This window comes from Zea mays, chromosome 6 (assembly GCF_902167145.1).
Source record: "Zea mays cultivar B73 chromosome 6, Zm-B73-REFERENCE-NAM-5.0, whole genome shotgun sequence".
Lineage (NCBI taxonomy): Eukaryota > Viridiplantae > Streptophyta > Magnoliopsida > Poales > Poaceae > Zea > Zea mays.
In genome coordinates this window covers 51,973,072-51,984,074 of record NC_050101.1, presented here as the reverse complement: position 1 = coordinate 51,984,074, position 11,003 = coordinate 51,973,072, and the positions used below count along the sequence as shown (strand labels likewise).

The following is an 11,003-nucleotide window of genomic DNA, read 5'->3' as shown; positions in this document are numbered from 1 at the left end:
CGCCACCGCCCACCCCCACGCCAGCGCCGCCGGTCGCCACTCCGCCGACGCCCAAGTACCCGTCCTCCTCCGCCACCCCCTCCACCGGGGATCCATACCCCTTCACCAACAACCCCTTCTTCCCAACAGCCAACTCGCCGCCGCCGCCAATCCCGGCCACCGAGACCCAGCCCTCCTCCTCCGGCGACGGCAGCCTCCCGACGTTCCCGGCCAACATCTCCACCCTCGTCGCCCCGACCCCGCGCGCCTCCGGCTCCCGCCGCTTCCCCGTGCTCCAGACGCTGCTGCTCTCCTTGCTCTCCCTCTGCCTCATCCTCCTCTCAGCGCTCCTCTCCATCCACCTCGTCCGCCGCCTCCGCCACCGTGGTGGCGCCGCGGCATCCTCCCCCTCCGCTGCCCAGCGCCGCTCCGCAAGTAACCACCACCAAGACGACGACAACGACGACGGGGACGAGGAGGGCCGCAGCCTCAAGCCGCCACCAATGCCCACCTCCTCCACTAACCCCAGCACTGAGTTCCTCTACCTCGGAACCCTCGCCACCCCGCCGCCGCCGGGGCCGCAGCACCCCGGGACAAGTTCCAGTCTACGCCCTGGCTCGCCGGAGCTCCGCCCTCTGCCTCCGCTTCCGCGCGTCGGCCCGCCGTCCGGCGAGTTCTTATCCCGCAGCTCCGCTTCCGACCCCAGCACCGTGCCTCCCGCCGCCGCTGCCGATGCCTCGTCGTCCTCGCTCTCTCCCTCCTCGCCGTCGGCATCCTCGCCCACGCTCGGCTCTAGCCCCGTCCATTTCCGCCCGCCGACCATCCCCCAGCCGCGTGGCCGAGCCCCCAATCCCTCGCCGCCTAAACGGAGGCCGTCGCCGCCCAAGGGTGCTGCGGAGCCAGTGGCGGCGCACGGGTGGAACCCCTTCGTGCCGCTGCCGCCGCGACCAGCTGTGGCTTCATCAGATGATGGTGACTCTGATCAGATGATGGACCTGCGCAAGTCGCGGCCTTTGCACTCGGACAAGCTCAAGCCCGGCTCTTTGCAGTAAGACCAACTCTTCGCGTTCCCTCTTCTTCATCCGGACCGATTCGATTTCTGAGGTTGCCTCTGCCCTATGTGCTATAGCATGAAGGACGAGGTGATCCAGCTATACCTCAACAATTCGGCAGCAGTTGCGGCACCAAGGGAGGTGTGTTTGCTTGGTGCCCTCAGGTGTCATGGCATCGGGATGATTGTAGGAGCATTGGGAGTTTCCAAGGAGCAACTGAAGGATGCACTCTTGGAAGGTACATATGGTTTGATCTTTGCTCGTATAAGGCAACCCAGTTTGAGTTTTCTCTGAATATGCTGACAAAGTTGCAATCTCTCTTGGACGAAAGTATTCTAGTGTTTATTACTTGTGGGAGGACCTTCAAATTGCTTGTGCCATTGCCGATTGGCCATGTTTGTAGCATCATCACATGGCGCCATGTTGATTATGAGTTACGTGAATGATTGTCTCTGATGAACGTTGGGGCCTTACCAATGGGCCACACGGCATGGCCCTCCTACTGTCATACGTTTTGAAAAAAAAAACAGAGTTACACAGCCCACTTTCATTTTAGGTGCATTGTTTATTTCCTAGAAAGAGATCACATTTAGGGTACCATTGGAGCGTTTTGTTGTCCATGTGTTCAACTTCTTCATGCGGTGACAAACCTGTCCTTTCAAGGTGCACCACTCCACTCTTTGTTTTGCATGTCGTAGCAAATCTGTTTTGGTTCCTGAAGTTGATCAATTACTAATTTCTTCAATCCTTCATGCTATGCCTTTATGTGGTTATATGCTTTCTAGCTACTAACTGTAGCATATTTCTGTATGCTGGGTACAGGTAATGTACATGGTTTGGGAGTGGAAGCCTTGCAGATGCTCACTCAGATGGTGCTCAGCAATGAAGAAGAGCTCAAGATCAAATATTTCAAGGATGACTCCCTGAACAGACTTTGCCCAGTTGATGTTTTTTTGAAGGCAATGCTGGATGTTCCATTTGTGTTCAAGAGAGTAGATGCCATGCTTTACATTGCCAGCTTCTATTTGGAGATCAATCGGCTGAGAATGTCGTATGCTACTCTTGAGGTAATGCCATGTTCTTTATGGAATACAACATAGTTATACTGGGCAGAGATTGCTTCTGCTGAAATGATATCTACCTTCTTTTGACTATCATGTATTCATATCTGAATGTTTCATCCATGTTGTTTATTCATCTAGGGGGCTTGCCAGGAGATGAGAAGCAGCAGGCTGTTCCACAAAGTCCTTGAGGCTGTTGTGAATTTCGGCAATTTCATGAGCACCAATTCGGGGTCTCCAAGTTCAAAAGGCTTGGAGCCAAACACTGTTCTGAAGATAGCTGATGTGAAAGGAGCTGATGGGAAGGCTGCTCTCATGCAGTTCATTGTCCAGGAAATTGTGAAACCTGAAGGATATGATGTGATGCAGCATGGTTCAGGTGCATGCAAGATGAGCACAAACACTCTGCAGTGTGATGCCGAGTGCAGGAAGCATGGCCTTGAGGTTGTTGCCAAACTTGCAGCCCAGCTGAGCAACACCAAGAAAGCCGCCTCCATTGACATAAAAAGGCTGAGCCAAAGCGTGTCAGAGCTTGGAATGGGGCTTGGGAAGGTCCACGACGTGGTGAGGCTGAACAGCATGGTTACATCTGTTGATAGCGCTCGGCGTTTCCACAATAGCATGAGCACATTTCTAAGGCACGCCGAGGAGGAGATCCTGAAGCTCCAGTCCCAGGAGAGCATCTGCTTGTCATCAGTGAAGGAGATGGCGGAGTGGTTTATTGGGGAGTCAGTCAACGATGAAGCTCACATGTTCAGAATCTTTGCTGGAGTGAAGGAGTTCCTAGCTATGCTCGATCATATCTGCAAGGAGGCTGGGGAGGTGAGCAGCAACAATTGGGTCGGCGCGACAACGGCGAGCTGGATGGCTGCACCCATGGGGATGATGCCTTAAGCCGCTGGAGCTGTCTTGGCAAAATCTGTAGCTACCCTTTTTGTAGAATATTTCATATCAAGCTATTTGGACTAGTATGGTTCCTAGTATTAGCAGTAGATGAGAACGATGTTATGGTATGTTAAGCCGAAGCCTCTCTCTATATAAATATATCTGGATAATGTATGCTGGACACCCGTCTATTGTAAAGTTTACTGTTACTGGTAATGGGGTTTGCCGTCCTTTCCTGAATGCTGCTACAGTCTTCTTGTCAATGGAGTAGCCTGCTACTCCAACTCCATTGGGGCCCTGCTTCTAAAATTCTGATAGTGGATGTCGGTCAGAATTTTGTGTGATGACATGATCTTTTATTTGGTTTGGGATCTGGGCAATAGACGAATAACTTTTTTTTTTACGTGCTTTTGATCTGCAACAGCAGGTTATGCTGTTGGTTTGTATCGCAGTCAGTTTCTGAAGTCCTGAAGTCGTCTTCCTCCACCTCGAAGCAAACCAGCAAGCAGTGCGAAGTTAGTCGCCGGCCGGCAGCGTCCCCCTCGCCCCCCAAGTCCCTAGTGGTTGACACTGACAGAGGTCTGCAGAGACTAGCGGCGATGGCGCCACCCTGCCCCGAACCCTAACCCCACTCCACCACCGGCCATGGGATCCCAGCCGCCGGCCTCCCGCGCGGCCCTGGAGCACCTCGCTACGCTTGACCCCGCCGCACTCGCCGGCCTCCCTGTCTCCTCCCCGCTCACCGTCCGCTCCGCCGCCGTCTCCGCCCACCTGCTCTATCTCGGCACCGGCGGCGGCAAGCTGCTCCTCTTCTCCCTGCAGGATCCCTCCACTCCTGAGTTCCTCCGCCTCCTCCCCATCGGCGCCACCCTACCCGTCTCTGCTATCGTCCCGCTCCCCTCCGTCGCCCGCCTCCTCGTCCTCGCTGACGGCCTCCTCCTCCTCGCCGACCCGCTCCTCTCGCGCCCCGTCCGCCGCCTCGGCTCCCTGCGCAGCGTCACCGCCGTCGCCGCCCGCCGCGTCGTCCTCGCGGACCCATCATCATGCTCCGTCGCCATCTCCGTCGGGAAGAAGCTGCTCCGTGTCGACTTCACGCTGCACGACGCCGACGAGCTGGATGTACAGACGCGCGAGATCGCCTCAGTCGAGGGGGTCAAGGCGCTCGCTTGGGTCGACGATTCTGTCTTCGTTGCCACTGCCACTGGGTACTCCCTCTACTCGAGCACCAATGGTCAGGGTGTGGATATATTCTCGCTCCCAGAATCCGCCGGTCACCCAAGGGTGAAGCCGCTCTCTGGAGGTGACGAGGTGATGCTCCTGGTCGACAATGTCGGTGTTGTGGTCGATAGATTTGGCCAGCCCGTTGGAAGCAGCTTGGTGTTCAGCACCACGCCCGACTACATAGCTGAGGTATTCCCCTATGTGATTGTTGCTGGGGACTCCAAGGTCGATGTGTACAGGAGGAGGAACGCTGCACACCTACAGACCATTCCGGTTGCCAGGACTGGTCAAGGCGTTCTGATTGTGGCTGGGGATGATGATGGGATAGACACGGAGCTAGTTGTGATCGCTACAACTTATAAGGTAACGTAGGTACCTCAACTCGTGAGTTATTCATTCCAACTTCTGTTTCCATTTTCTTTTAGTGTTATGTGCTGCCATAACTGATGAAAGGAAATGATTTTACATTGCTTCCTAAGTACTCCCTCTTCCAATTTATAGGACGTTTTAGCTGTTCTAAATACATTACTTTTATTATGTATCTAGACATATCATATATCTAGGTGCATAGCAAATGCTATGTATCCAGAAAAGCCAAAGTGACCTATAATTTGGAGAGGGTGGTAGATGTAGTCTCCCAAGCACAAAGGACTATATGATCAGGAAAGACAGCCTAGATGAATTTGGCATGACTTGATAGCTAAAGGGTGTATACAACTGTGGTTGCCCTTTACTTTACTTTTACAAGGACGGCAGGTTACCTTGCAAAATCATAATGTTTGTATATATACTAGTTATAAGTTGCATAAATAAGGCTGGCTTTTACACTTGTATAATTTGTACGGTGTGTATTATCTAAGATTCTAAAATGTAAAGGAAAGGCATCACGGTAGTGGAAACAGAGAATGTTTAGTCTGACTCTAATTTACGCAGATTATAGTCATGTTACACTGATAATCTGATATAGGAATGAATTCGTTTATCCAGGTCTTTTGCTACCGTAAAGTATCTGCATTGGAGCAGATTAAGGCATCTTTACGAAGAAAGAACTACAAGGAAGCTATTTCTTTGCTAGAAGAGTTTGAGTCGGACGGTGAAATCTCAAAGGATATGATCTCCTTTGTCCATGCTCAACTTGGTTTTTTATTGTTTTTCGACTTGCGTTTCGAGGATGCTGTGAATCATTTCTTGCTATCGGAGACTATGCAGCCATCAGAAGTATTTCCATTCATTATGCGGGATCCTAACCGTTGGTCAGATCTGGTATGCTTCATTGCCACTTAGTAGTTGGGATACTATATTTGAGATAAACTGATTTAGTTCCATTTCTAAATAAAATTGTATACATCACAAGTTGTGTCCCACAAGTACCTATCTTATCAAGTTGTCTTAACCTATTTCTTTGCATGCTGAAAATTCACTCTTAATGATATTGAGCTCTTAAAACAATCCAATAAATCTGAATCAACTATTAAATTTCTAGACGAGCCAGCTTGACCCTATTTTAGCACAACAGTAAAAAAAAACTCGGCCGGGGAGAAAATGACCGCCCTCCCGGTATTATATTAAGAAGAGACTGAAACATTGGTCGGTTGGTCCCGGCCAAGAAAACCCCGAACCCTGGCACCCCATCACTAACGGGCCGGTGTCTTCGTCCACTCTGCAACGGCCCAACCGGAGGGTGGCGCACATGACATCATAACCCGAGAGCGGATCGGACACAATGAAGGGATTTTTTTAACCAAGCCCGAAAATTCACCCCCGAGGGGAATCGAACCCGAGACTTGGAGGTGCTACTCGGAAGCCTTAACCACTAGGCTAGAGGCCCTTTCGCATTTTAGCACAACAGTCATAGATAAGAACTTTTTGAGCCTTACTGAGTTTGAGTATTTATGATTCCTCAACTCATTCTTTTAGTTTATGACGAGTTTTCAGTTCTTTTGAGGGGGGGGGGTTCTATTGGCAGTTAAGTCTGATTATTGTACCATATGTCCGTACATACTGATTATAAGCTAGGGAGAAACCAAATAATCTTTATTGATGCCTATGACCTTCTATGCTTAGCTACATGTTTCGAATGGTAGCCATTAACAATGATATTCATTAGGTGCCAAGAAAGCGGTATTGGGGTTTGCACCCTCCCCCTAAGCCCCTTGAAGAAGTTATTGATGATGGACTGGTAACAGTTCAACAGGCATTGTTTCTGAAAAAGGCAGGTGTGGATACAGTTGTGGATGAAGATTTCCTTTCAAACCCACCAAGTAGAGCTGATCTTTTGGAACTAGCGATCAGAAATATTATCAGGTATGGTATATGCATTAGTTATATTCATTGTGAGTCGCTGGGAAACAATGTCTAATCACAATATCTTAATGCTGAATGAATCAAGGTACCTTTGTGCATCGCGGATGAAGAATCTACCTTCTCCAGAGATGGAAGGAGTTGATACTCTTCTGATGTATCTTTATAGAGCACTTCATCTTGTTGATGACATGGAGAAGCTCGCATCATCTCAGAATAGCTGTATTGTGGTATGTACATGTCCTTTAGACATCTGCATCCAATGTGCTTTTGTATATTGAAGTATTGAATTGACAGAGCACAATGGTCTCATCCTAATGTTTTCATCACATTTGAATGAACACTAAAGAAAGCTGCTTGATGCGTGGTGCAGGATGAACTGGAATCCCTTTTGGATGACTCTGGACATTTGCGGACACTTGCTTTCTTGTATGGCAGCAAAGGAATGTGCTCCAAAGCCCTTTCTATATGGCGTGTACTGGCAAGGAATTATAGTGCAGGTTTGTGGAAGGATCTGTCTGAGAATGATTCTTGTGGAACTTTGGTTACTAAAAGGTCTGGCGAGGAAATTGCCGCTGTAGAAGCAGCCAAGATCCTCAAAGCATTATCTGATGAGGACCTTGTTCTGGAACATCTTGGATGGGTATGCATTTCAGGCTATGAACTTGTTTATCTTATAACAAGTGTTTTATTACTGAATTTTATTTGCAGGTGGCAGACATTGATCAAGATCTAGCGATTGCAGTTTTAACATCTGAGACGAGGGAAAATCAACTCTCACCAGGTAATTGTTATGTCGCGGATAAACCAATAGATCAGTGTGCTTTTACTAAATAATAATGGCCAGACACATTTTCCAGTTTCTGAGCATGCATGTGAGAGAATGATGATAGGAACAGAGGGGTAGACTTTTCTAGAATAAATTATCATGCTTATAGCTAACAGTGTGACATTTAGGAATGTTTTTTTTGGTGACTAGAGACTAGGTAACTTAAAAGGCTATTCTTATAATAAAGTTTTTTTTTTCATTAGCATTTATTTGAATAATGCTATTTTGCAGAAAAGGTTGTTGCTTCTGTTGATGCAGAAAAGGTTGTGATTCATCAAAGGTATGGATGATTCATGATTGTCCATGAACTTTTCAAAAAATTCAGATCTCTTAATTCCACAATTCAAATATAATATTTTAGTTTAATATTATACTCCAATTTTTTTATGTGAAGAAAATATGAGTGACAAAAGTTGTAGGATTGCTCCATAGACATATTTGTATGGTACCTTGTTTGTATATGTTTTTGCAAGCTTTAGCAAGTAGCTCTAACTAAGTATGCAACATTATTATACTCAACTTTTAGTGGCCAAGTGTTTTATAGGACTGATTTTGCTCCATGTTTTCAATGAGGTGATAGAATCATTATGCAAATAATGTCATTCCTTTACATGTTCTTGAAAACTGTTTGTCTATGTCTTCTCCTGTCACTTTCGTCTCTTTGGCCACCTTCATTTGCCATTCACCAGCAGAGAATGCTATGTGGTAATTCTTTTCTTATATATCCTTAAAATTCTGAACCGGCCAAGTTCTACAGATATTTGCAGTGGTTGATTGAGGGTCAGGGCTGCGATGATCCTCACTATCACACATCATATGCTCTTTCACTGGCCAAATCTGCAATTGAAGCAGTTGATATGGAGTCTAAATATAGAGGGAAAGATGATAGTGAAATTGATTCTGATGCACAGTTTGTTTATTCAGTAAGAGAAAGCTTGCAATTGTTTCTGCAAGCTTCAGACCTGTATGACCCAGAAGATGTGCTCGATGTGATAGCAGAATCAGAGCTATGGCTGGAAAAGGTGATGTTACGATTTGTCGTCTTCTTTGCAGTTCCATGTTTGCCTGGTTAAAAAATCTTTCCATTAAACTCTCATGCTTGCCTTATCATGCTATCATTATTAATAGTACTGATACTCAAGACTTTCCCTTGTCAGGCAATATTGTATAGGAAGATGGGCCAAGAGAATATTGTACTTCAGATACTAGCATTGTAAGATTCTGTGCTCTTGGGTTTGCTTTACTATGTGCTTCTTTTCTTACATATTGTCTTGTTGTAGCCTGTTAGTTGCTCTATTGAATGTCTGCTGCTTGTTATGTGGTGAAGGAAGCTGGAGGATAGTGAAGCTGCTGAGCAGTATTGCGCAGAGATTGGTCGAGATGATGCTTATATTCAGTATGTTCTTTTTTTACCACATTATTATTTCTAAATTAATAAACTTCGTTTTTTCTTTTCCTTTTGAACAATATGGAATAATGCCTGGTCCATAGTTCATGTTGTCCTTTTTTTCTTTTCCAAACTCAGGCTTTTGGGCTTGTATTTGGACCCTCAAAACGGGAAGGAGCCTATGTTTACAGCAGCTGTACGACTTCTTCATAATCATGGTGAATCGTTGGACCCCATACAAGTATTGGAGGTATATTACTTTATTGTTGCTTGAATACCCGCAGATTCTTTTGAGAATCTTATAGCTTGCATGCTAGTTTGCAAGATGTTGCCATGTTGGTGTTCAGTGTTCTGGCCTTCACTATTCTAGGATGACATATCAGTCATGTGAGGACTGAGTAGGTAATTGTTACCTCTGGAAATGTGGCGTTGTGTTATTGTTCTGTTGAAAAGTGTGCAATTAAAAAAAAACGGGCCATGTACACAATTGTTCCCGCTTCACAATAGGATATGGCCAATATCTGAACAATTTTGACCTGTTTTGGTGAAGTCTTGCTGGCAATTAAAATAAAACAGGTCATGCACACAATTGTTCCCTCTTCACAATAGGATTTGGCCAATATCTGAACAATTTTATTGACCTGTTTTGCTGCTGAAGTCTTGCCGATAACATTCCAGTATAGATGATCACTATCCTGCAGACATGGGCTGTATAGTTTTCTACGAAGCAAACTTGCCATCTAGGAGGTGATTATAGAATAAATAAAGGTAATAAGATAACCTATAATCTCTTAGTACTCTGGTATTGGAAAAGAACAAATATGCAAAACTGATGTCCAACAATTATTGTATTACTGTTGCACATGATCCTATGGTATGTGAGGAATCTCAAAAAAGTTACTGCATTGTTGATTCCTAAGTACAAGGTACTCATTGCATCTTTAATGCACAATTGGTACATCCTGTAACAGCTGCTGTGCTGCAATGTGCATTTTTGCCTTTATGTTGTGCCATACACTAGTTTCTGGAAAAAAGAATCTAAACCATAATGTTGTGCCAGAAATTATCTCCTGATATGCCTCTCCAGCTGGCATCAGACACAATTTTACGGACACTGAGGGCCCGAGTGCACCATCATCGTCAAGGACAGGTGAACATATTTTTTTGGGTGAAGTTTTATTTTGGTATTGAACAGTTGAACGGCATTGTGGATCATTGCCTAGACCTAACTGAGTTTGTTTCAGGTTAAGCTTATGAGAGATGCTGTCTTACCAGTTGAATTTCTTTGCTCCTATATGATCCTTTGCATGTTTTAGATAGTCCATAATCTATCACGTGCGACAAACCTGGACGTGCGGTTGACAAGACTGGAGGAGAGATCGAGGCATGTGCAGCTAACCGATGAGAGTATCTGCGACTCCTGTCGAGCTCGCCTCGGCACCAAGCTATTTGCTATGTACCCAAATGACTCGGTTGTTTGCTACAGGGTATGCCTATTTGAGGTGTTTCTGAGTTTGCTACTGTAGCAGTAGATTGTTTGCATGGAGGTTTCAGGTTTTTGTGTGTGCAATAACAACTTGGTTTTGCAGTGCTATCGATCCCAGCAAGGTGAATCTTCATCAGGGCATGGTCGTAGCATGAGGAAAGATGTTATATTCAAACAGAGCTGGCTTGTAAGTAGATAGATAGCGAGGAAGGAATGAAGAGTGGTGATCTTGAGGCCAGCATTTGGCTGTGGCTGCTCTGAAATGGGCACCAAGTTTTTTTGTCTGGATGGGCTCTCTGGAAACTTGAACAGGGTGTTGTATATTCTTTTTGAGGCCAATGAATGAATATATACAAATACAAGCATACAGCATACCGGAGGATGTCTAGTCTGTTCTTCCGTTTTTTTTTGTACTTTAGTTTTTTTGTCAAAATTTTATATTCACACCTGTAGTGGGACTATTACCGTATGCGTCAAGGTTATACGGCTCGGTGCTGTAAGTCATGGCACTGAAGTAGTATTATGTGGTGTGGACGATACAAGTCATGGCACCGAAGTATTATGTCATAAATGGTGTGGAGGCTACTATCTACGACGCCAACCTCGACACTGACACTGGTTTGTGGTGTGCAGCTCAAATTTAAACCGACTTATGCCTTGTTTGTTTATGTCGGATTGTACCCGAAATTGTTCTAGCTAATCAAAATTTATATAAATTAGAGAAACAATCCGGTTAGAAATCATTCTGACCCATCAATCCGGCACAAACGAACAAGGCTATCTTAGCAAGTTTCTAAACGGC

The 11,003-nt window shown here is 45.9% G+C and overlaps 2 protein-coding genes across 3 annotated transcripts; both read left to right on the top strand.

The window, feature by feature from the left end:
- The first annotated feature begins 274 nt into the window (after positions 1–274).
- LOC100382909 (uncharacterized) lies at positions 275–3,215 on the top strand. The gene is made up of 4 exons (NM_001175597.1): positions 275–1,027; positions 1,109–1,269; positions 1,854–2,098; positions 2,234–3,215. The coding sequence occupies exons 1-4, from the start codon at positions 483–485 to the stop codon at positions 2,984–2,986; spliced, it is 1,704 nt and encodes a 567-aa protein (NP_001169068.1). The 5' UTR covers positions 275–482; the 3' UTR covers positions 2,987–3,215.
- Positions 3,163–10,605, top strand: LOC103629298 (uncharacterized). 2 transcript variants are annotated; one of them, XR_004850148.1, is made up of 14 exons: positions 3,163–4,561; positions 5,186–5,461; positions 6,306–6,502; positions 6,588–6,729; positions 6,873–7,142; positions 7,211–7,283; positions 7,560–7,608; positions 8,086–8,350; positions 8,486–8,541; positions 8,656–8,724; positions 8,854–8,965; positions 9,776–9,865; positions 9,960–10,202; positions 10,305–10,575. XR_004850148.1 is itself a non-coding variant. In XM_008650462.4 (14 exons), exons 1-14 carry the CDS (start codon positions 3,623–3,625, stop codon positions 10,398–10,400), a joined length of 2,805 nt encoding a protein of 934 aa, XP_008648684.2. In that variant the 5' UTR covers positions 3,163–3,622; the 3' UTR covers positions 10,401–10,605. The 2 variants fall into 2 exon arrangements, 1 of the variants encoding a protein (XP_008648684.2); XM_008650462.4 differs by having other exon boundaries at positions 10,032–10,202; positions 10,305–10,605.
- The last annotated feature ends 398 nt before the right edge of the window (positions 10,606–11,003 follow it).

What these genes read in the sequence shown, in the direction of transcription:
- LOC100382909 (NM_001175597.1), top strand. Translation starts at nt 483, where the DNA reads ATGCCCACCTCCTCCACTAACCCCAGCACTGAGTTCCTCTACCTCGGA. An exon ending in CTCAAGCCCGGCTCTTTGCA is followed by an intron (nt 1,028 to 1,108) that starts GTAAGACCAACT and finishes TATGTGCTATAG; the next exon opens with CATGAAGGACGAGGTGATCC. An exon ending in TGTCGTATGCTACTCTTGAG is followed by an intron (nt 2,099 to 2,233) that starts GTAATGCCATGT and finishes TTATTCATCTAG; the next exon opens with GGGGCTTGCCAGGAGATGAG.
- LOC103629298 (XM_008650462.4), top strand. Translation starts at nt 3,623, where the DNA reads ATGGGATCCCAGCCGCCGGCCTCCCGCGCGGCCCTGGAGCACCTCGCT. An exon ending in CTCAGAATAGCTGTATTGTG is followed by an intron (nt 6,730 to 6,872) that starts GTATGTACATGT and finishes TGCGTGGTGCAG; the next exon opens with GATGAACTGGAATCCCTTTT. An exon ending in TTCTGGAACATCTTGGATGG is followed by an intron (nt 7,143 to 7,210) that starts GTATGCATTTCA and finishes TTTTATTTGCAG; the next exon opens with GTGGCAGACATTGATCAAGA.